The sequence below is a fragment of the Chiloscyllium plagiosum genome, unplaced genomic scaffold (genome assembly GCF_037043375.1).
Source record: "Chiloscyllium plagiosum isolate Xiang-an unplaced genomic scaffold, Cpla_swu_hap1 HiC_scaffold_17, whole genome shotgun sequence".
Lineage (NCBI taxonomy): Eukaryota > Metazoa > Chordata > Chondrichthyes > Orectolobiformes > Hemiscylliidae > Chiloscyllium > Chiloscyllium plagiosum.
In genome coordinates this window covers 80,336,103-80,362,463 of record NW_028270155.1, presented here as the reverse complement: position 1 = coordinate 80,362,463, position 26,361 = coordinate 80,336,103, and the positions used below count along the sequence as shown (strand labels likewise).

Here is a 26,361-nt window from a genome sequence, read left to right as displayed (position 1 = left end):
CCAATGAGTAAAGGCCCAATCGACTCAGACACTCCTCATAAGACATTGCCTTCAGACCAGGAAGCAAACTAGTGAACTTTTTCGGGACTGCCTCCAATAATGTTTCCTTAGGTAAGGAGATGTAACTGTTCACAGTATTCCAGCTGTTTTCCAAATACTGCTTTGGGTGGTTTTAGCAAGATTTCCCTAGTTTCATACTCCATTCCCGTTAAAGCAAAGGCCAACATTCCATTAGTCTTCCCTACTACCCTCTTAAGCCAGATGCTCGCCTCTTGTGATTTATAAACAAGGACCTCCAAATCCCTCTGGCAGCTTTCTGCAGCCTTTCCCAGATTCCTATGTTTCCTGCTAAAATGAACAACCTCACATTTCCCCAGATCATGTGCCACCCGTCAAGTTTTTGTCCACTTGCTTAACCTGTCTACATCCCTGTGCAGACTCCTTGTGCTATCCTCAACACTTGCCTGCTTTTCTGTCATCCAAACATTTGGCAACAGTATATCAATCAAGTCAGTAATACGTATTGTAATTACTTAATCAGAGTTCAGAATAGGCCTTTGGCCATCAAGTCTGCACTTTTTCGCAACAAGCCTATAGCCTTAGGTGTTACATCATTTCAAGCATTCATCCAAATACTTTTAAAGGTTGAGGTTTCCCACCTCAATTACCCTTCCAGACAATACATTCCAGGCTCTTCCAACATCATCAAATCAAAGAATTATGCAGTACAGAAGGTACAGCAGTACTATAAACTCTGGGATCATACCACTGAGACATTGAGGAACAAACATGGGCAGACTATGGAAAGCTGCAAAATCAAAAGGGTTGTCATACTGAGTGACTTTAACTTCCCCGATATTGCCTTAGGTGTTACAACATTAAAAGTACTTGGATGAATAGTTGAAAAGGCTTTGGTTTCCCATCTGAACTACGCTCCCATACAACGCATTCCAGGCTCTTCCTTAGAACAAGAGGATTAGAAGGGGCAGAATTTCTTAGGTGCATCCAAGAGGGTTTCTTGAAATGGATGTGGAGTCCAACTAGCGGGAGAGGTGACTGACCTTACAGTGGGAAAGCATTTTGGAAACAAACAAACAAAGTCATTACAACTCCTGAAGTTTTAATGTATCTATGAATAAGCAGCAGTCTGGACCTTGCAGGAATGTACTAAATTGAGGAAAGTGCTAAATTAGAGGTGGGTAAATTACAACAGTATTATGTAGAAGCAAGGGAGAGTTATTTGGAAGCAGCTGTTATCAGCAAAGTCCATGTGTAACATGTGAGAATTGTTTAAAGACCTACTGATCAGAGTTCAGGATTGGCATGTTCCAGTAAGGAGGAAGGACTTGGATGGCAAGGCAAGGGACCTCTGGATAACAAGGGAGGTTGTGAATTTAGCCAAAAAAAGAGAAAGTTAACGATATGTAAGGTTTAGGAAGCTAATAATACAGTGCCCATGAGGAATGTAAAGAAAACAGAAAAGAACTCAGACAGGAAATTAGGAAACCAAGGAGGGATCATGAAATGACCTTGGTAAGTAGGGTTAAAGAAAATTCCAAGGTATTTTATACATATATTAAACACAAGAGATAAATGGGGAGAGGCTAGGACACTCAATGATAAAGGAGGGAATTTGTGCTTGGAGGCAGAGTATATGGACAAGAGCCTAAATGAGTATCTTTGCAATGGCATTCACCAAGGAGAAGGGCATGTCTTAGTAACATGGTTGATGAAGTTAGGGCAATGGATGTTGTTTACTTGGATTTTAGTAAGGCTTTAGACAAAGTTACACCGGCACCACTCCCCACCTTTTCCTCCACTACACTGATGACTGCATCGGAACCCCTTCGTGCTCTCATAACGAGGTTGAACAGTTCATCAACTTCAACACATTCCACCCTGACTGTACATTCACCTAGACCATCTCAGACACCACCCTCCCATTCCTGGACCTCTCTGTCTCCATCAACAGTGACTGACTCAACACTGACATTTTCTACAAAACCAGTGACTCCCACAGCTACCTGGATTACACCTCCCACACTGCCTCCTGCAAAGATGCTATCCCTTATTCCCAAATCCTTTGCCTCCACTGCATCTGCTCCCCAGGAGAACCAGTTCCACCATAGAACATGCCAGATGGCCTCCTTTTTTAAAGACCGCAATTTCCCCTCCCACGTGGTTGATGATGCCCTCCAGCACATCTCACCCACTTCCTACATCTCTGCCCTCTAACTCCACCCTTCCAACTGCAACAAGGACAGAACCCGGCCCCCCCCGACAGGTCCTCATCTTCCACTTTGCATCATTCTCTGCCATTCCTGCCACCAAAAACAGACCCCACCACCAGAAATATATTTCCCTCTCCACCCCATCCCCTTTCTGTAAAGTCCATTCCCTCCATGACTACCTGGTCAGGTCCACGCCCCCCAAAAACCCACCCTCCCCTCCTGGCACCTTCAACTGCCACCACAGGAATTGTAAGTCCTCAGCCCAAACCTGACCCTCTCCCCTCCAAGGCCCCAAAGGAGCCTTCCACATCCAAAGTTTCACCTGCATTTCCACACGTCATTTATTGTATCCATTGTTCCGATGCAGTCTCCTCTACCTTGAGGAGACTGGACGCCTACGCACAGAGCGCTTCAGAGAACAGCTCCAGGACACCCACACCAACCATCTCCACTGCCCCGTAACTGAACACTTCAACTCCACCTCTCACTCCCCCAAGGACGTGCAGGTCCTGGGCATCCTCCGTCACCACTCCCTAACCACCCAACGTCTGGAGGAAGAACCCACTGCCTCATCTTCTGCCTTGGAACCCTCCAATGCCATGGCATCACTGTGGACTTCACCAGCTTCCTCATTTCCCCTCCCCCCCACCTTACCCCAGTTCCAACCTTCCAGTTCAGCACTATCCTCATTACCTGTCCTACCTGTCCATCTTCCTTCCCACCTATCCGCTCCACCCTCCTGTCTGACCTATCACCTTTATCCCCACCTCCATCCACCTACTGCACTTTCGGCTACCTTCCCCCCAGCCCCACCCCCTCCCATTTATCTCTCCACTCCTGATTCTCCCTGCCTGTATTCCTGATGAAGGGTTTTTGCCCGAAACGTCGATTCTCCTGCTCCTCGGATGCTGCCTGACCTGCTGTGCTTTTCCAGCATCACACTAGAGTTCAAACCATCGGTAAACTAGAAGGTGGGGTTAAAATCTGCCTGTTAGAGAAAATTAAACACTGCAAGGAAGGAAGGAGACTGAAGGAGGAAGGGTATAGGATGGCAGCAGATGGTTGAGAACTGAGTTGCACAAGTGCACCCTACAGTGCCACGTTTTCATTTGAACTAAAGGATTGGAGGCTATCTGGCTTTTCAATCTCAGTCCAGCATTCAGCTACATCATGATTGATTATGTACTTTAATGCCATTTTTAAATATTATCGTCTTCATCTTCACTACCTAGAATTTGATTGAATTCTGTTTAGAACAGCCCTCAGGTAGAAATTTTTTTTTAAAAAATCATCACCTTCACTGAGGAAATTCCTCACACATTCCTATTTTTTATTGAGACTGTATTCTCTGGTTCTAGAATTTCATCCCCCACCTCCTATTTCTTGCCGGGCAGATAATTCTACCTACGAGCTCTGTAAGAACTTTGCATGGTTCAATAAAATCACCTCTAATTCTTCTAAACTCCACATACTACAGGTCTGAAAGGATGGAGGTGAGATAGGGTCAAGGAGGGCTACTGCAAATGAGAACTACAAATATCAGTACATACTTTGAAAGGTAAGGGTACTGTGCCAATAGAAATGGAACAAAGGTGTACTAATCAGGTGCTAATCAGCAACAACTGAATTAAATAGTAACAGACTTAAGGGAGAGAGGGTCTACTTCTATTCCTAAGTTGCCTGAAACCCGTACTAAAATTATACAGAATCTAACAAACATATATAGCTGATAACAGGCAGACATGCCACTATCGAGTACCTCAGCTCGCAGCTCTGCAAGCTTCTTATCCATGTTGGACCGAGCTCCCAGTTCATCTTCCAGGTCTTCAGATATCCGACCCAACTCATCTTGATGGACTTCTTTTAAAATGTTCAGCTAAAATCAGAAATCACACATTAACACCACAAACAATTTTTGCATTGAAATTCAAATTTTAAGTTATCAGTAAAAAGTTAAAAGACTATTTTGAGAGAGTCTCTGAATAAGAACATGGCAAATATCAATAAATAAGTTCACAATTTCTTTACGTACTTACTATCAAAATCCACAGCATACTTCTTCCAGTCTATACTTTCAGAATTCAATTATAAAAGAACCATGGGAAGATCATTGTATAATCATTGAACTTATACAGGTTTCGCCACAAAGCTTGGCTTAATGGATGTCCTTAAACCAGTAGGTAGGTATAATTCCTGGTGAAGAGGAAGGAGTTAAATACTGAAGGCCTTCTACACAGCTAACATCGTCCATTGAGATAATGAATAGCTTCCAACATTGCTGCGCTATCATTTTCATCAACAGAAACTCTGCCTGGGAGCAATCTCAAGACGGTAACTTAATCAATGGATTCAGGTGATATCATAAAACAGTAAAGCAATGCTCGAGTGATTCATAAAGCATCATCTGAACCTTGAGATTAGATTACGGAGCTGAAATGACTCCCATCATTCTCCTGCCTCTACAGTATTGTTATTGTACAGCAATCTTCTGTAATTTTTGCTCTATTTTTCTACAAGCTGTAGTCATCAGCACAAATGGGCCACAGCTCAACCTTGGGTAGCAGGGTCACCAATGACCTTTATGTGTTGACAAGTAATGACAGACCTGCACGAATCAAGAAAAAATATTGAGAAATTATGATACTTATTGGGCAGACAATAACATCCAGGTAATAATAAATGCACTGACGTTGTACAAAATGTTAAGGATCATAAACCAACAGTATAGCTGGCTACCCAAACATTATAAGTTCAACAATTAAATACCACCACGAACAATGCTTCTGTTGAATGCAGGCAAGCCAATATCATTTCTCTATGGTCTCAAATCTATTTTACACACAATCTTTTCCTTACAGACCATACCTCCACCTCGAGTCTTACACTATAGTGCTAGGATTTTGACCCAGCGATACAGAAAGAATGGCAATATATCTCAAAGTCAGACCGTTGAGTTGCTTAGAGGGGAATTTGCAAGTAATGATGTTCCCATGCATGTGCTGTCTTTGTCTACATGGTGGAAGTCATGGGTTTGGAAGGTACTATCTAAGGGACCCTAGTAAATTTCTGCAGTTCATCAGTTAATGGTGCACCATGTTAGAACCAGTGGGTACAGAGTACATGTTTGTGCATGTAATGCTAATTATATGGTTGGTTGAGTCATCGAGATGTGCAATGCAGAAACAGACCCTCGAGTCCAACTCTTCCAAGCTGATGAGACATCCTAAATTAATCTAGTCCCATTTGCCAGCATTTGGCCCATATCCCTCAACACTTCCTATTCATATACCCATCCAGGTGCCTTTTAAATGCTATAATTCTATCAGTTCCCACCACTTCTTCTAGTAGTTCATTCCATACATGCACCACCCTCTGTGTGAAAAAGTTGTCCCCTAGGTTCCTGTTAAATCTTTTCCCTCTCACCATAAGCCTATGCCCTCTAGTTTTGGATTCCCTCACCCTGCAGAAAAGACCTCAGCCTTTCATCTACATTCCTACGTTTCCAATATTCTTATAAAGCTTTGTCTGTCTTCAGTTGCTCGGACCTTATGTATGCTGCGTTTTTCCCTCTTAACTAGTCTCTCAATTTCACCTGAAGCATGGTTCCCTAACCTTGCCTTTTCTAACCCCCGTTTTCACAGGGACATGTGAATTCAGTGAGTTAGGAGCCAAGTTAAAACGTAGGACCTCAGATGTAGTAATCTCAGGATTGCTACCAGTGCCATGTGCTAGTCAGAGTAGAAATGAAAGAATAGGCAGGATGAACGTGTGGCTTGAGGGGTGGGGGTTCAGATTTTTGGGACACTGGGACCAGTTCTGGGGGAGGTGGGACTATTATAAATCGGACAGTCTAAATCCGGGCCAGACTGGAACAAATGTCTGAGGGGGTGCTTTTGCTAACACTGCTGGGGAGGGTTTAAACTAATGTGGCACAGAGATGGGAATCAAGTGAGGTAGTTGGTGGACAGGAAGGAGATAGTAACTAAAGCCTGTAAGGAATTAGATAATGAAGTCAGTGTGACTAAGGGGAAGAGTAAGCAGGGAGCAGATGATGAATGCTGGAAATGTGTTGCTGGAAAAGCGCAGCAGGTCAGGCAGCATCCAGGGAACAGGAGAATCGACGTTTCGGGCATAAGCCCTTCTTCAGGAATGAAGACACTAGCTAGTGTGCTTCCAATTAAACCTGTTGGACTATAACCTGGTGTTGTGTGATTTTTAACTTTGTACACCCCAGTCCAACACCGGCATCTCTGAATCATGGTTGAGAGAAGGGCATGATTGGCAACTAAATATCCCAGGATATAGATGCTTTGGGTGGGATAGAGAGGGAAGTAAAAGGGGTGGAGGAGTTGCATTTTGGTCAGAGAGGACATCACAGCTGTGCTGAAGGAGGGCACTATGGAGGACTCGAGCAGTGAGGCAACATTGTCAGAGCTCAGAAATTGGAAACATGCAGTAACAATGTTGGGGCTGCACGACAGGCCTTCTAACAGCAAGTGTGTGAGATAGAGGAACAAATATGCAGACAGTTTATGAAAAGATGTAGGTGCAACAGGGTGACGGTGATAGATTTTAATTACCCTAACATTGACTGGGATTCACTTAGTGTTCGAGGTCTAGATGGAATAGGATTTGTAAGGAGCATCTAGGAGGGTTTTCTAGAGCAGTATGTAAATAGTCCAAGTTGGTAAGGGGCCACACTGAACCTGGTGTTGGGGTATGAGCCCAGCCAGGTGGTTGAAGTTTCAGTAGGGAATTACTTTGTAAATCATGATCACAATTCTGTAAGTGTTAGAATACTCACAGACAAAGATGACAGCGGTCCAAAAGGAAGACTGCTAAATTGGGGGAAGGCCATCTATAGCAAAATTCGGCAGGAGCTAGGGAATGTGGATTGGGAGCAGCTGTTTGAGGGTAAATCCACATTTGATATGTGGGAGGCTTTTAAAGAGAGGTTGATTAGGTTGCAGGACAGCCATGTCCCTGTGAAAACGAGGGCGAGAAAAGGCAAGGTCAGGGAACCATGGATGACAGGTGAAATTGAGAGACTGGTTAAGAGGGAAAACGCAGCATACATAAGGTCTAAGCAATTGAAGACAGACAAAGCTTTATAAGAATATTGGTAACGTAGGACCATTCTGAGATGAGGAGTTAAGAGCTCTAAATAAAAACTTTAGTAAACAGGGTTAAGAAAAACCCCAAAGCCTTTTATTCTTATATAAGCAGCAAGAGGGTAACTAGAGAAAAGGTTGGCCCACTCAAGGACAAAGGATGGAAGTTATGCGTGGAGTCAGAGAAAATGGATGAGATTATTCAGAGGATTGAGTACAGGAGGTCATGTTGCAGCTGTACAGGACATTGGTTAAACCACCGTTGGAATATTGTGTGCAATTCTGGTCTCCTTCCTATCGGAAAGCTGTTGTATAACATGAAAGGGTTCAGAAAAGATTTACAAGGATGTTGCCATGGTTGGAGGATTTGAGCTATAGGGAGAGACTGAATAGGCTGGGGCTGTTTTCCCTGGAGCGTTGGAGGCTGAGGGGTGACCTTCTCCAAGGTTTACAAAATCTTGAAGGGCATGGATAGGATAAATAGGCAAAGTCTTTTCCCTGGGGTGGGGGAAGTCCAGAACTAGAGGGCATAGCTTTAGGGTGAGGGGGGAAAGATTTAAAAGAGACCTAAGAGGCAACTTTTTCACGCAGAGAGTGGTACATGTATGGAATGAGCTGAAAGTGAGGTCTGCAGATGCTGGAGATCAGAGCTGAAAATGTGTTCCTGAAGAAGGGCTTATGCCCGAAACGTCGATTCTCCTGTTCCTTGGATGCTGCCTGACCTGCTGCGCTTTTCCAGCAACACATTTTCAGCTATGGAATGAGCTGCCAGAGGAAGTGGTGGAGGCTGGTACAATTCCAACATTTAAAAGGCATTTGGATGGGTATATGAATGGGAAGGGTTTGGAAGGACATGGGCCAAGTGCTGGCAGGTGGGACTAGATTGGGTTGGAATATCTGGTCGGCATGGACAGGTTGGACCGAAGGGTCTGTTTCTGTGCTGCACATCTCTAAGACTCTACTAGTACTTTGAGTTGATATTCACCAAGGAAAGGGACATGACAGATGTTGAGGGTAGGGATAAATGTTTGATTACTCTAGATCAAATTGGCATAAGGAGGAAGGAAGTGTTGGATATTCTAAAAGGCATTAAGGTGGACTAATCCTCAGGTTACTGAGGAAAGCGAGAGGGGAAATAGCTGGGTCCTAAACGGGTATGTTTGCAGTATCCTTGAACACAGGTGAGGTCCCGGAGACTGGAGAATTGCTAATGTTGTCCCCTTGTTTAAGGAGGATAGAAAGGGTAATCAGGCAATTATAGACCAGTGAGCAGGACATTTGCTGGAGAAAGTACTAAGGGATAGGATCTAATCGGAAGAAAATGGGTTTATCTGTAATAGGCTGCATGGTGTAAGATGATGCATTTTGGAAGATCCAATTCACGAGCGAACTATACAATAAATAGGAAAAGCTTTGGGAAAAATTGAAGTAGAGATCAGGTGTTCAGGTCCATTGTACACTGAAGGTGGCAATGCAGGTCAATACAATGGTCAAGAAGGCATACAGCATACTTACCTTCATTGGGATACTGAGTACAAGAGTGGGCAGGTTGTGTTACAGTTGTATAGGACTTTGGTTCGGCCGCATTTGGAATACTGTATGCAGTTCTGGTCGCTAATATTACCAAAAGGATGTGGATGCTTTGGAATGGATGTGGAGGAGGCTCACCAGGATGTTGCCTGGTTTGAAGGCACTAGCTATGAAGAGAGTTGATTAGGTTAGGATTATTTTCATTAGAAAGGCGGAGGTTGATGGGGGACCTGACTGAGGTCTACAAAGTCATGAGAGGTATAGACAAGGTGGGTAGTATTGAAGTTATTACAGCAGTAATGCAGTTAACTTACTTTTGCAATGTTGGCCTGGGATCATGTCACAGGGCTCCAGTAACTTAATGAACTGCATTTTGATAGGTTAGTCAAATCACTGGGAGATGAGCTAATGCTGAAGAGGATGATATTGTAACATGATAGGTTAAGCGTGATGGAGGGAACCAGTGCAGCGGACAATGATTAGTTTAGAAAGGCAAAGCAAGTCAGCATGTTTGGCTATGCTAATGGTATCTGATAAGCGCAGGACCAACAAATTGTATAACTGGAGGAGAACAAAGAAATTATGGACAGTCAGGGAAGATATTTTCCTGTCTGCCACAGCTTTGATTTTGCAAGATTAAAGTTTAAATTCATGAAGGATTTTCTGCGTCTCCTGGTAATTTTTTTTTATAGAACATGGAGTAATTTAGATTAGATTCCCCTACAGTGTGGAAACAGGCTCTTCGGCCCAACAAGTCCACACCGACCCTCCGAAGAGTCCACCCAGACCCATTTCCCTTTGACTAATGCACCTAACACTCTGGGTAATTTAGCATGGCCAATTCACCTGACCTGCACATCTTTGGACTGTGGAAGGAAACTGGAGCACTCGGAGGAAACCCACACAGACACGGGGAGAATGTGCAAACTCCACACAGACAGTCGCCCGAGGCTGGAATCGAACCTGGGTCCCTGGCGCTGTGAGGCAGCAATGCTAACCACTGAGCCACCGTGCCACCCTTCCACAATAGTAGCAAGAAGGTTTTCCCCAGAGTGGGGGACTTAATTACTAGGGGTCACAAGTTCAAGGTGAGGGGGGAAAATTTAACACGTTGCCAGCAGAGGTAGTAGAGACTGGCACGATAGTGTCATTTAAGATATATCTAGACAGATACATGAATGTGAGCTGAAAGTGAGGTCTGCAGATGCTGGAGATCAGAGCTGAAAATGTGTTCCTGAAGAAGGGCTTATGCCCGAAACGTCGATTCTCCTGTTCCTTGGATGGGCAGGGAGCAGAGGGATAACAGACCCTTGGGAAATAGATGACAGGTTTAGATAGTTTAGATTTTCTCCCCTCAGATGGTGATGGCTAGCAGAAAGGGACATAGCTTTAAATTGAAGGGTGATAGACATAGGACAGATGTCAGAAATAGATTCTTTACTCAGAGTAATAAGGGCATGGAACGTTCTGCCCGCAACAGTAGTCTCCCCAACTTTAAGGGCATTTAAACGGTCATTGGACAAACATATGGATGACAGAGCAGCGTGGAATATTATGACATTTCAAATGTTCATCCATGTATGTTTTAAAACATTGAGGGGTTATATTTTAGTCTTCCAGGCAATGCACTCCAGAGCCCTCCACTTCCCTCTGGGTGAAAACAGTTTCTTTAAATCCTGTCTAAATCACCTCCTGAGATAAAGGTTGGACAAATTAAGCTTGTATCTACTGGAGTTTAGAACAGCAAGAGTTAACTGAACCATACAAGATCTTGAGGGGTCTTGACAGAGTGCCCTATCAAGGAAACAAAACAAAAACACAAAATATTGGAAATGTTCAGGAGGTCAGGTAGTGCCCGTGGAGAAAACAGTGTTATTACGTTTCAGATCAATTAGCTTTCAGTAAAACTGAGAAAAGTTTGAATATAATAGTGTTCAGAAGCATGGAAATACCTCTGCTAAGACGCTGTGCTGTGACAATGGCTTGTTAACTTTCTACACACACTTATCTGTTCCTGAAATGACAACATCTTCATGGTCTGGGACAGTCATAAGCAGAAAACTTAAAAGTAATCAGATCTTAAATGTTCAAACACTATGTTGATTGGAATAATAATTACTGTGATTCGAGGTCAGATTCACAGCTATTGAACAGCTGTCTGTCAGGTGTTGGCACAAATGGCATGAATGCTGTCAGAGGTTAAGTTAATACACATCTCGGTCTTTTAGATACAACTTTCCCCACCCATAGAATACTAATTAAACATGGGAACGCAGACTCTAAAGTGGAATCATTCTCGTAGCCTGGGGTCAACAGTTAGGCTTTGTTGTAAAGTGGCACCCAAGCAATGTCACCAGACACAGTTGTCAGCAAACAAACGGTCATTGACAATCAGTTCTGAGGGGCCAGTGACCGAGTCAGGTATTCACTTACAGTTCCAGAGTGCACCAGTAGTGGTGAAAATCATTAATCCCTATCCTCATCAAAGGGACTTTTGGTGGAAGAATCCTTCAGAAAGTGATCATTAGTGCTTATTTGTGACTTATGATTGGTTCATTGAACAGCTCAGTGTTGATCTCGTGACCTCTTTGGGCGGCAGAGGGGGAGTTAGCATTCAAACTCCTCTCCACCACTGGTTGATCCTTGGTATATGCTCATTTTACTACAGCGTGCAAACACTGCACACTGAAATGAGACTTTTACTGATCACTCACTGAGTCACATTGCCGACTATTCTCCAGAATCCATTCCTGGCTTCTAGTGGTGCATTTGTTCCAAATAAAAAGATATTTCTCAACATATGGAGGGGATCTAGCCAGGGGTAAATGAAACTGAAGACTGAAAGGACAAACTGGAATGGAATAATGGATGATCTTGAGGAGGAACTGCTTTGGGTACATGGGAGGTACATTCAAACAAAGTTGAAAAGTTAGGAGGGCTTAGAAAAACAGAAGTTGCTGGATCAGAACTGTTCTGAGGAAGGGTCACAGGACCAGAGACATTAACTTCGATTTCCCTTCTCAGACACACCCAGAGCTTTTCCAGCAACTTCTGCTTTTATTACAGCATCTGCAGTTCTTCTGGTTTTTATTTAGAAACAGGGCTTCTTGGACAACAAAACAGATATAGAACTTAATGAAATTGATGCAAATCAGGTGACTTTTTCAAATGAACCTGGTGGTGTAAAGAAAATGAGACTGGCAAAGAATGAGAATATATTAACAGTCAACATGAAAGGGAACCAATGAAATGTAACTGCAGGCTTCTCACGAATGACAAATCATTATCTCACTTTGATTTTTAAAATTCATCAACAAAACATTCTCGAAGTCAATGCATTTTTAAAGATTCTTAAATTTTTTTCATTAATCACTATTATAATGCTAAATGCATGTAAATGTAGAATACACCTCTTGAAACAAATAGAGCTTTGTTTTGTGGGACCAGGAATTTTTTCACAAAATAGTTGGTGGCACACAAGATACAAAAGGTGTTGCTATTCGCAGACTCTCATTTTCTCATGATCTGCTCCCTGCTTCAACCTCAGTCGCTCTCATTATCTTGTCCCTGAACACACTCAACCATCCAGCAAGCAACCCATTGACTGCAGTCAGGTAGCTCGGGAGATCCATCATGGCTCCCTCCATTATGGGTCTCATGGTGAATGAGACAAGGGACATTCACTGTTCTTCCAGTAAGAGGCAGTTTCTTTTCTGTATTTGTAACAAGCATGCAAAAGAAATGGCCTCTGAGTGGAGGCACATCTCCTTGCAAAATCTTCCACGTGTACACATATGAATCAAGAGGAGGGGGGCAGCATTAGGCCCCACAAACTTATTTCAGTATTAGACATGGTCATGACTGATATGATTATGGTCTCTCTGCTTTTCCACCAGCCACTACCCCTTTCCTTACAGCCATAGCAGAACACTGATATTCATCCCATTCCAATTAAAAACAGTGTTTGATATGCCTTCCCATTACATGCCATACCTGGAAGCTGATTTTTCTGAGGCCTGACAAACTATTAAATTATTATATTTTAAACTATATATTTAATTCCAGGATAGAATGGCTTTGGGGATTGAGTGGATATGTATTCCTAATTAGATACAAGGCCCACGTGTTTCATCATTGCCAATAAAAACCAAAAGGACTGTAAATCAGTAACAAAATCACAGATTGCTGGAAAAGCTCACTGGGTCTGACAGCATCTGTGGAAAGAAATCAGAGTTAACATTTCATTGAATGACCCTTCCTCAGAATTGATAGTAGTTAGGACAATGTTCATTTACTTGTATATGCAGAAGACAGGGTAGGGGAGGGGCTAAGGAATAAAATTTAGGTAGGGATATAGCCCAAGGATAGAGAACAACTGGACAGACAGAAAGATGATCTGCCTAGGAGGGGAGACCAAAAAGGAGCCTGTTAGTGCAGCCTCCTCTTTGTTCCATCACTGTTTCCACCATGTTAAACTGCAGGAATTTACTGCTGTTTCAGTTCTGCTACTGGAAGTGAGCCTGAGTCCATCATTTAAATCCTGAAGGAAATTAGTGTAATCAAAGTGAAATTACTGTTTGTGCTGAGACTGAAGTAAAGAGTTGGAGTCAGGAATCTAGGATCTGGTTCCACTTTACATGGGACTTAATGTACAACCTCTGCTGCCTTGATTTTAAAGACAAAGAGCAAAATCACTAATGCTTGACAGGCTCATTCAAGGTATGTTCCACCTTGAGCAGGAATAGAGCCCTGGGACAAGGGCAAGAAGCAGAACATTATGCTGTTGTGGTTCTGTTCGCCGAACTGGAAGTTTTTGTTGCAAACGTTTCGTCCCCTGTCTAGGTGACATCCTCAGTGCTTGGGAGCCTCCTGTGAAGCGCTTCTGTGGTGTTTCCTCCGGCATTTTAGTGGGTAGGTTGGTAGGTAGTCCATAGAATCTGGGGGTGTTGTTGCTTTCAGGTTTCATTCTCTGTAGGTCCGACCTGGTTATCTGTCCGTTTTTTTGTACGTTCCTCAGTGTGTTGTTTATCCTATTGGTGAGCTGTGGGGTGGGGTCAAACTCCCTCTTTTGGTAGGTGTTGGTATCTGCAAGTAGTTGTTGTGCTTTTTGGATGTACTCTGCTTTGTCCAGGATGACCATCATTCTGCCTTTGTCTGCTTATGATTATGTTCTTATCGTTTCTTAGTGATTTTAGTGCTTCCCTCTCCTTGGTGTTGTCGGACGTACAAAGAATGAAACCTGAAAGCAACAACACCCCCAGATTCTATGGACTACCTAAAGTGCACAAACCAGACATCCCACTCAGACCCATAGTATCACTACCAGGGACACCATCACACAAACTGGCTAAAGAACTACAGCAGAAACTGAAACACCTGGTCAGCGGATCCAGACACTCTACACAATCAACACAGGAATTCTTGGACATCATCAGAAATATACACATAGACAAGGAAGAAACCATGGTCTCATTCGACGTAACGGCACTGTTCACCTCTATTGACAAAGCCCTAGCCAGAGAAACAATAGCCAACCTGCTGAACAGACATAACAGACAACAGGACGTTGAACCCATCAACAAAGACGGCATACTTAAACTACTGGACTTGTGCCTCACAACACACTTCACATTCAACAACCAGATATACGAACAAATCAACGGAACACCCATGGGCTCACCAATCTCGGGACTCATAGCAGAAGCAGTAATGCAAAGGTTAGAACAAACAGTCTTACCGCAAATTCAACCGAAACTCTGGGTCAGATACGTTGATGACACCTTTGTAATCATTAAAAACACGGAAATAGAGAACACACACCGGATCATCAACTCCACACTCTCAGTAATCTGATTCACGAGAGAGGAAGAAAAGGACAACCAACTCCCATTCCTAGACGTGAGGGTACAGAGAACACCAAATGGAGAATTCACCACTAAGGTATACAGGAAAGCCACACACACAGACCAAGGCCTGAACTATGAAAGCAACCACCCCAATACACACAAACGAAGTTGCATCAAGACACTATTCAAAAGGGCCACAACACACTGCAGTACACCAGGACTGCAAAAAGAGGAAGAGGAACACCTATACAAGGTATTCGCCAAAACGGATATCCTCGCAATTTCATCAACAGATGCCTAAGGGAAAGACAACAGAACGAGGACATGCTGCAACCCAAAGGACTAGCCACACTACCATACATCAAGAACATCTCTGAAATGACAGCCAGACTACTGCGACCACTAGGACTTGTAACAGCACACAAACCAACAGCCACTCTCAGACAACAACTCACCAGAACGAAGGACCCGATACCCAGCATGAGCAAAACTAATGTAGTGTACAAAATCAGATGCAAGGACTGCACAAAACACTATATAGGACAAACAGGAAGACAGCTAACGATCCGCATCCACGAACATCAACTAGCCACGAAACGACACGACCAGCTATCCCTAGTAGCCACACACGCAGACGACAAGCAACATGAATTTGACTGGGACAACACTACCATTATAGGGCAAGCGAAACAAAGAACAGCCAGGGAATTCCTAGAAGCATGGCACTCATCCACAAACTCCATCAACAAACACATAGACCTGGACCCAATATACCGGCCACTACAGCGGACAGCTGAAACTGACAACCGGAAGCGGCAGGGACAGGCCACTTTAAATGCCGGAGGAAACACCACAGAAGCGCTTCACAGGAGGTTCCCAAGCACTGAGGATGTCACCTAGACAGGGGACGAAACGTTTGCAACAAAAACTTCCAGCTCGGCGAACAGAACCACAGCAACGAGCACCCAAGCTACAAATCTTCTCACAAACTTTCAGCAGAACATTACATGAAGAAAACTAAATCAACACAAGCTAGGTCCATCACAAGCTTGATGGATCTGTCAGCAATTCCTAAATAGCACAGCACAGCACAGGAATGGGCCTTGCTGTTGTGTTGAACATGACGACTAATGAACTAATCCCTTCTACCTGTGGTGCATATCCTTCCATTCCTTGGGTTATAACGTTGAAGGTGTGTACTGTATCTTTAAGAGAGAGTGAATGCTGTTCTGAAGTGACAGCTTACAAGCACAGTGGGCGGCATGGTGGCACAGTGGTTAGCACTGCTGCCTCACAGCGCTAGAGACCCGGGTTCAATTCCCACCTCAGGCGACTGACTGTGTGGAGTTTGCACGTTCTCCCCGTGTCTGCGTGGGTTTCCTCCAGGTGCTCCGGTTTCCTCCCACAATCCAAAAATGTGCAGGTTAGGTGAATTGGCCATGCTAAATTGCCCCTAGTGTTAGGTGAAGGGGTAAATGTAGGAGTATGGGTCTGGGTGGTATACGCTTTGGCGGGTCGGTGTGGACTTGTTGGGCCGAAGGGCCTGTTTCCACACTGTAAGTAATCTAATCTAATCTAAAGCACCTGTGTATACGACTAGAGGGCAGTTCCAGAAAATTGAAAATATAACATTTGGCTGTGAAAGGAATACCTGAGTTTGGTTACTGTTTTGAAAACAATTTGAATTTAACCAGTATTAATTGTACCCTAGGACACTAAAACCCAATAAAGTCTGAATTTATTGTTTTGCCAACATTGAACCAGAGACAATCCAGTGATGGGGATATAAAAGTGCGGACATTTTGAAAATCGCAGAGAGAACAACTGCCATCGAGTGAGACCCAAAAAATTAGGAAGTATTCTCTATCAAAGGTCTCTTTTCATATGAAACATATTCACAGTAAAAAGAAAGACGACAACCCAGGGAGATCTGCAGCCAGAAAAAAGATACCGAAGATGACAGCCACTGAGAGATTTATTAAAATTACATCAAATAATTTCACAAGTGTCTGTTTGGAACAGCATACTGTTTAGAGTTGGAGGCAAGTAATAAGTAGTTAAGAGAAAGGGGGCTGAGAGTTGTGAATAGTTGTTATTTAATGTTCACTTCTAGAGTTAAAGAATAAATTGATATTATTTTCTTTAAAATAGTGGAATTTGGGAGTTCTTGGTCATTCATATTTTAACAGATTATGAGGAGAGGTGAGCTTTTCTGAGCATTTGGTTTAATTCTCACCCCTGTGTTGTAAGACTCGCATACTTATGTGTTTATCTAAAAGTCCCTTAAACATCATTATTGTATCTGGCTCCACCAACACCCTGGTAGCATGCTCCAATCTTTAAAAAAAAAGCTTGCCCTTCACATCTCCCTTTTCCCCCTCTCAACTTAAAGGCATGCACCCTTGTATGAGACAGGTCAACTCTGATTGCATTAACAAATTAGAGACAGTTTGAAATTGTTCATTCATCCCACGAGTGTGTACCTTTCTTAGAATCCCTACAGTGTGGAAACAGGCCCTTCAGCCCAACATGTCCACACCGACCCTCCAATGAGTATCCCACCCAGCCCCATTTCCCTACCCTATTACTCCACATTCACCTCTGACTAATGCGCCTAACCCACACATCCCTGAACACTATGGGCAATTTAGAATGGCAGAAGTGAGTACTGCAGATGCTGGAGTTATCAGAGCCAAGAGTGTGGTGCTGGAAAAGCAGCATCGGAGAAGTTGGAAAATTGACATTTTGGGCAAAAGCCCTTCATGTGCACGTCTTTGGATTGTGGGAGGAAACCAGAGCACCCAGAAGAAACCCACACAGACACTGGTAGAATGTACAAACTCCACACAGACACACTGAGACTGAAGTTGAACCCAGGTCCCTAGTGCTGAGGCAGCAGTGCTAACCACTGAGCCAGCATGCCACCCCTTTATTTCTAAAATTCAGCCTCCTGTTTCCTTTAAAGTATTAGACAGTCAACATGGCTTCATCAAGGACAGGACAGGTCTGACAAATTCAATTGAATTCTTTAACAAGGTGACACAGGCAGTGGATGAGAGAAGTGCTGTGGGTGTTTTTTAACTTGCAGCAAAAAATTTGATATGGAACCACATAGAAGGTTGGTTAGCAAACTAAAAATGTTTGGGATTGATGAGTTCTTGGCAGCATGGAAGAGAAATTGGCTAAAATATAGGAACCAAAGTATGTACAGATGAGAATTTCTCAGATTGGAGAGAAGCTGAAAGTGATCCCCAGGGATAAAGTGTTGGGATTCTTACGTTTTCTGATTTATGTAAACAACTTGGAGATGAGTGTTGATGGCAAAACTAATCTGGGAGGACAGTGAAGTGCGAGGATGATGCTGATCCTTAGTATGGAGAGATTTTCTTAAAAATGTCAAATGTGTTAGTTTGTACTCAATAGCGTTCTGAAGAATAAAGGGGAGACCTTATTGAAATAAACAAGATTCCTAGGGAGCCTGACATGTTATATGCAGAAAGATCATTTCTGCTTGTGGGAGCATAGGACCAGAGGGTATAACCTCAGACAGGCAAGACAGATTTTAGTTTCAACCCCCTTAAGGGTGGTGAATGTTTCAAATTCTTCATCGAAAGGGCTGTAAGGTCTCTGTCACTAAATATATTCAAGGCTGAGTTGGGATGAAGCAGGAAAGTGAAACTGAGGAATACCAGATCAGCCACTCTCTCATTGAATGGCAGAGTGGCTTCAATGGGCTGAACAGCTTACTTTTATTCCTAAATCTTATGGTAATGACGAGGAACTTGCTGCTTACAAGGAATAGGAGAATCATTTCAAAAGGAAATTTATTTGGCAGTTGAAGAAAACCATCAAATTAATACAGTAATTAAAGTGTTAGACTTCAAGTGGAAACTGTAAATCAAAAACAGAAATAGCTGGAAATGCTCAGGTGAGTCTGACAGCATCCGGAGGGAAATCAGTTAACATTTCAGGTGATTGACCGGAGTTCTGAGAAATGGTCAATCAACCACAAATGTTAACTGATTTCTCTCCACAGATGCTGCCAGACCAAGTGAAACTGTGCATTATAAAATAAACGCAGAATCTGAAAAATTATTGAGAAGCTCATAGGACTGTGCAGAAAACTTTAGATGACATCACACCTACTGGCTGAGATAGAAAGTCATAACTATTTACCAAGCAAACTTAATATTCTGAACCACCAGGAGTTCTGCCCTTCATTAAGGAGATTCAGCATTAGAGGTGGTGCATTTAACAGGGGATCACAATGGTGCATGGTATCATTACTGAAATGGTAATCCAGAGAGCAAGGAAATGCAAGTTTGAATCCAACCACAGCAGATTGTGAAATTTGAAAACTGTTATAAAAACTCATCTGGTTAACTAATACTCTTTAGGAAAGAAAACCTGCCTGAATGCAACTCCAGACCCACAGAATATGGTTGACTGATTCCTAACTGCCCTCTAAACCAGTTATATCAAAGGAACCAAACCTGGCTGGAGTTAGGCATTGGAAATAACAAAATGGCAAATGTAAATGTCAGCATCAGAACGTAGGAGCAGGAGTAAGCCATTCAGCCCATCAGGTCTGCCCTACCACTCAATACAATCATGGCTGCTCAAACATTCCAATACATTTTATCCACCCCATTCCCATACACTACTGATATTTAGAAATTTATTAACCACTCCCTTAAAGATACTCAAAGGCAGCTTTTACAGCTTTTCAGGTAGAGAATTTCAAAGGTTCACAATCCTGAGTAAAAAAGATTTCTCATCTAAGTGACATTCCTTTTTTTTCCTAAATTTATTCGTGGAATGAGGGCAGTGCTCCATGTATTGTGCACCAGTGTTATGACACAGTGGATAACCCCTCTGCTAATTAAATCAAACACACAGAAAAGCTCACCTTGCCTCAAACTGTCAAAGAAAAAAAAATAACAATTTTATTCTTTAACTCGAAACAAGGCTCAGTGGTTAGCACTGCTGCCTCACAAAAGCAGGGTCCCAGGTTAGATTCTCCCCGTGTCTGCGTGGGTTTCCTCCGGGTGCTCCGGTTTCCTCCCACAGTCCAAAGATGTGCTGGTCAGGTGAATTGGCCATACTAAATTGCCCGTAGCGCAATTAGTCAGAGGGAAATGGGTCCGGGTGGGTTACTCTTTGGAGCGTCAGTGTGGACTTGTTGGGCCGAAGGGCCTGTTTCCACGCGGTAGGGAATCTAATCTAATCTAATCTAAACAACAACTATTTACAACGTTAAGCCTCCTTTCTCTTAAAGGGTTGTTACCTACCTCCCATGTTATAACAATTTGTGATGATATGTGGGAGGCTTTTAAAGAGAGGTTGATTAGAATGTTCCTGTGAAAACGAGGAATTGAAATGGTAAGATAAGGGAATCATGGATGACAGGTGAAATTGTGAGACTAGCTAAGGGGAAGAAGGAAGCATTGAAAAGGCCTAGGTGACTGAAAATAGATGAAGCTTTGGAAGAATACCAGGAATGTAAGACCAATCTGAAACAAAGAATTAAGAGTGCTAAAAGAGGACATAAGATATCTTTAGCAAACAGGGTTAAGGAAAATACCAAAACTTTTTACTCATATATAAGGAGCAAGAGGGTAACTAGAGAAAGAGTTGACCCACTCAACGACAAGGAGGAAACTTATCCATGGAGTCAGAGAAAATGGGCGAGATTCTTAAAGAGTAATTTGTACTGGTAACCACCGAGGTGAGGGATAACACTAATGTTGAGGTTAGGGATAGATGTTTGACTACTCTAGTTCAAGTCGGCATAAGGAGGAAGGAAGTGTTGGGTATTCTAAAAGGCATTAAGGTGGACAAGTTCCCAGGTCCAGATGGAATCCATCCCAGGTTACTGAAGGAAGCAAGAGGGGAAACAGCTGAGGCCTTAACAGATATCTTTGCAGCATCCTTGAACACGGGTGAGGTCTCAGAGGGCTGGAGAATTGCTACTGTTGTCCCCTTGTTTAAGGAGGGTAGCAGGGATAATCCAGGAAATTATAGACCAGCGAGCCTGATGTCAGTGGTAGAGAAGCCGCTGAAGATACTGAGTGATAGGATCTAAGACAATTGTCTTCAAAATCGGAATATCAGTGATAGGAGCATGGTTTTGTGCAGGGAAGATCATGACTTACCAACTTAATAGAATTCTTTGAGGAAGTGATTCTTTGATTGATGAGGGAAGGATTGTAGATGTCACGCACATGAAATTCAGTAAGTGCTTGGCAAGGTTCTCCATGGTAGGCTGATGGAGAAGGTGAAGTCACATGGGGTCCAGGGTGTAAACGGATAGAGAACTGGCTGGGCAGCAGGAGACAGTAGTAGTGGAAGGGAGTTTCTCAAAATGGAGACCTGTGACCAGTGGTGTTCCACAGGGTTCCATGCTGGAACCACTGTTGTTTGGGTCTGAATGCACAAATCACAAAAAGCATGCATTAAAGCATGGAAAGCATTGAAATGTGCGTCTTTATTTTAAAGGTATTAGAGTATAAAAACAGGGTACTTCTGCTAAAACAATACAAAGCACTAGTTAGACTAAAGCTGGAATACTGAACAATTTTGACCAAATTATCTAAGAAAAAAATACTGACACTAGAAGCAGGAAAGTAGAATTGACAATGATCAGATCAGCCATAATTTCATTGAAGTTTGGAGCAGATGTGATGTATCAAATCTTCTCAAACTGCACTTTATGGAATTCTGCAATGAGCAACTCATTTCCTTACTGCCCATAGTCTGCTCAACATCTACACAGCAAAAGTCAACAGTATGATGGAATATCTTTCACTCGACTGGATAAGTGCAGTTCCAACAACACTCAAGAAGCTTGACACATATATGGGAACACCACCACCCTACACGTTTCTCTTAAAGTCACACACCACCCGGTCTTGGAAGTATATCACTGTTCCTTCAGTGTTGCTGGGTCAAAATCCTGGAACTCCCTTCCTTACGACATTTTGTGTACTCCTATACAGAGGACTGCAACTGTTCAAGGCAGCTCACCACCTCCTTCTGAGGCAATTAAGTTGGGCAATAAACACTGACCTTGTAGCCTAGCCAACCTCCCATGAACAAATTGAAAAAGAAAGTATGAGAAAACGTTTGGTGCTTCAAGCCACTCAGTCCAATCACTGTATCGAGACCTAGACCACAGTTCTACACAATTACAAAAGGTAGTGATTTTAAAAATTCAGAATCGCTTTTTACCACAAAGCTGAGACAATGAAGTATGCACCCATCCCCCCAACCCCCTCACAAACATGATTAATCTTATGGATAGAAAGTTGGTTCTCAGATAGGAAACATAGTCAGAATAAAGTCACCTTTTACTAAATGGCAGGTAGTGACTAGTAAAAATACCACAGGGATTGATAACAAAAACAAACTTGCTGGAAAAGTTCAGCAGGTCTGGCAGCATCAGTGAAGAGAAATCAAAGTGAACGTTTCGGGTCCAGTGACCCTTCCTCAGAAGAGAGATTTTTTTACTAAGACCCCAGCTATTCACAATATATCCTAATGATTTGGATGAGAGAACTAAACGTAGTATCTCAAAATACGCAGATGACACACAGCATGGCATGGGATGGGGTTGGTGGGGTTAGCTATGAGGAGGATGCACAGACAATGCAATAAGCTTTGGATAGGCTTACTGGGCAACGCACAGCAGATGCAGTATAACATGGATAGAAATGCGAGGTTATTCACTTTGATATCAAAAATTGGAAGGATTACTATTTCAATCGATGCAAATCAAGAGAGGGGAATGTTAATGAGACCTGGACATCCTTGTGCAACAATCACTGAAAGTAACAGCTCAAGTGCAGCAGGCAGTAAAGATGGCAAACCATATGGTGACCACCTTGTGAGAGGATTTCAGTACGGGAACAAGGATATCTTGCTGCACTTTAATAGGGCAATGGCTCGGGCACACCTGGAATAGTGTGGACAATTTCAGTATCTTTACCTGAGGAATGGTGTTCTTGCTATAGTGCAATGGAGGTTTACCAAATTGATTTCTGGGATGGTGGAACTGATGTATGAGGAGAGATCAAATTGGTTAGGATTGTATTCACAGTTTAGAAGAATGGGGGGGGGGGATCTCATAGAAACCCATGAAATTCTAACAGGATGAGACACGTTAGATGCAGGAAAGATGTTCCTGATGGTGAGAGAGTCCTAAAATGGGGGTCTTGATTTAAGGTTAAAAGGTAAAACTTCGAGGCTTGAGAGAAGTCGAAATTTCTTCAGCCAGGGAGTGAGGTGCTTGTAGAATTCACTACCACAGAATGTGATCAGGACCAAAAACATAATGGATTTTTAAGGCAGAAATAGAAATAGCTTTAAGAGATTCATAGATTCATAGAGATGTACAGCACTGAAACAGACCCTTCCATCCAACTCGTCCATGCCGACCAGATATCCTAAATTAATCTAGTCCCCTTTGCCAATACTTGGCCCATATCCCTCTGAACTCTTTCCATTCATATACCCATCCAGATGCCTTTTAAAATGTTGTAATTGTACTAGCCTCCATCACTTTCTCTGGCAACACATTCCATACACGCACCAACCTTTGTGAAAAAGTTGCCCCTTTGGTTCCTTTAAAATCTTTCCCCTCTCACCCTAAACCTGTGGCTTCTAGTTCTCGATTCCCCCACCCCACCCTATCCATGTCCTGCATGATTTTATAAACCTCTATAAGGTCACCCCTCAGCCTCTGATGTCCGAGGGAAAACAGTCGCAGCCTATTCAGCTTCTCCCTATAACTCAAAACCTCCAACCCTGGCAACATCCTTGTAAATCTTTTCTGAACCCTTTCAAAGGGTCAGACCATCCTTCCTGTAGAAGACATACCAGAACTGCACACAATACTCCAAAAGTGTCCTGTACAGCACAACCTGACCTGCCAACTCCTATACTCAATAGTCTGACCAATAAAGAAAAGCATACCAATGACCTTCTTCCCTATCCTATTCACCTACGACTCCACTTTCAAGGAACTATGAATCTGCACTCCAAGGTCTCTTTGTTGGTCCCCTGGAACCTTCCATTAAGTGTATAATTCCTGCCCGGATTTGCCTTTCCAAAATGCAGCACTTCGCATTTATCCAATTTAAACTTCACCTGCCAATCCTTGGCCTGATCTGATCAAAATCCCACTGAGGTAATCATCTTTGCCATCCAGTGCATCTCCAATTTTGGTGTCATCTTGTGGCTAAAGATTAGATTAGATTCCCTACAGTATGGAAACAGGACTGTCGGTCTAACAAGTCCACACCGACCCTCTGAAAAGTAACCCACCCAGACCCATTTCCCTCTGACTAATGCACCTAACACTACGGGCAATTTAGCATGGCCAGTTCACTTAACCTGCACATCTTTGGAGTGTGGGAGGAAACTGGAGCACCCGGAGGAAACCCACACAGACACGGGGAGAATGTGCAAACTCCACACAGACAGTCGCCCAAGGCTGGAATCAAACTCAGGTTCTTGGGATTGTGAGGCAGCAGTGCTAACCACTGAGCCACCATGCCGCCCATATGATATGGCAAGGCGGTATTAGGATATTGAGCTCAACGATCAGCCATAATTATGGCAGAGCAGGCTCAACGAGTTAAGTGGCCTACTCCTCAATGTTTCAACACTGCCTAACCCAACAATCTGTCAGGTCCTGTGACATGTTAACTTTACCAATATACAGCCCCTTCAGGAGCAATAAACATTACAGCTAGATGGAAACACCTCCAGTCCTGAAAAGATGAAGTTAAATTCCAAGTGAAAGAAATGCAAGTTAAAATAGCTCATTCTACGTCTAAGGAAATGAGGTCGCAAAAGATTTTTGCAAGCCCTGCACTGCTCCTTTGAGCAAAAGCCACAATCCAGATGCACATGGGCTTAATAGTTAGAATAACTCTCATTTCCTGACAATTCTTGTTTGCAACAATCAAGGAGGATTTGCACAACAGCATGTTGTCTTGTCTGCTACAATACCTCCCTCTGCTGATCATCTCCATCATTGCAACCCCATTATTGCAGTTCCAACTCATTTCAAACTTAACAGCGTTTCAAACTTCATAATTTCTGATGATCTCTGAGACTTCACAAGGAAGGGTTCCATCACTACATTGGTCGAAATAGCTGATACATGTCACATGTCCCCTGGCCCTAATGGCTTGCATCCTTGGATCCTAAAAGTAGCAGCTACACAGACAGCATAGTTATAATTATAATTATAGTTATAATTTCCCAAAAATTCTTGGATTCGCAGAGGTACCAGAAGATGGGAAAACGGTGACACATTATTCAAAAAGGGAGGGAACCAACAAGCAACTAACCTACAGGCTAATTTGCTGAAAATCTATTGCTGGAATTACTCATTAAGCATGAAATAGCAGAATATTTGGAAAATCACAATCCAATAAAGCAAACTCAGCACAGCTTCAAAGGGAGATTATTTCTAACTCAGTTGTTAACAGTTTTTAAAAGAAATCTCAATGCATGGAAGGGAACCAGCAGATGTATTGCATTTAGACTTTCAGAACTTGTTTGACAAGGCACCTCAAAACGTTTAAGTCATAAAATAAGAACCCATGGTATTTGATGTAGTAAGCTGGCCTATGGAGAACTGCTAACGGCCAGGAATTCAAAACTGGGGATAAGGGGCTCTTTCACAGAATGGCAATCCATAACCAGTGGGATTATACAGGGATCAGTACTGAGACTGCAACTCCTTCCAATATACATCGATCAGAAGGAAGCAAATATACCACATTCAAATTTGCAGAAGACAATAGCTGGAAAGGCAAGTTACAATTGGGATACAAAGTTTACAGCAAGATATGGACAAAAAATAGCCAATGGAAAGCTAGTGTGAAAAGCCCTAGCTGACTCAACCTCTCATCATAAGAGATGTCCTCCAATCCAGGCAGCATCCTGGTAAATCTCCTCTGCACCCTCTCTAAAGCACCGACATCCTTCCAATAATGAGCAGAGCTGGACACAATATTCCAAGTGTGGTCTAACCAGGGTTTTATAGATCTGTAGCAAAGCCTCGTGGCTCTTAAATTCGATCCCCCTGTCGATGAAAGCCAAAACACCATATGCCTTCTTAACAACCCTATCATCTTGGGTGGCAACTTTGAAGGATCTATGTATGTGGAACCCAAGATCCTGCTGTTCCTCCAAGAATCCTGTCTATAACTCTGTATTCAGCATTCAAATGTGACCTTCTTGAGCAAATAACTTCAAATTTAACCAGGATGAACTCCATCTGCCACTTCTAAGCCCAGCTCTGCATCCTGTCAATGCCTTGTCATAGCCTGCAACAGCCCTCAATACTGTCTACAACACCATCGACCTTTGTGTCATCAGCAAACTTACTAAGCCACCCTTCCACTTCTTCATCCAAGTCTTTATAAGAAGTACAAAGAGCAGAGACCCAAGAACAGATCTCTGTGGGACACCACTGGTCACTGACCTCCAGGTGGAATACTTTCCATCCACTACCACTTGCTGTCTTCTTTCAACCAGCCAATTCTGTATCCAGACAGCCAAATTTTCCTGTATCCCAGACCTCCTAACTTTCTGAATGAGCCTACTGTGGGGAACCTTATAAGATGC

The 26,361-nt window shown here is 43.0% G+C and overlaps 1 protein-coding gene across 2 annotated transcripts in view; it reads right to left on the bottom strand.

The window, feature by feature from the left end:
* Positions 1 to 26,361, bottom strand: part of ccdc102a (coiled-coil domain containing 102A) — a 287,030-nt gene that overhangs the window by 101,192 nt on the left and 159,477 nt on the right. For both annotated transcript variants that reach the window (XM_043707419.2, XM_087996111.1), the window contains exon 5: positions 3,991 to 4,107. In XM_043707419.2, the coding sequence (XP_043563354.1) occupies positions 3,991 to 4,107 (117 nt within the window). The remainder of the gene's footprint in view (positions 1 to 3,990; positions 4,108 to 26,361) is intronic.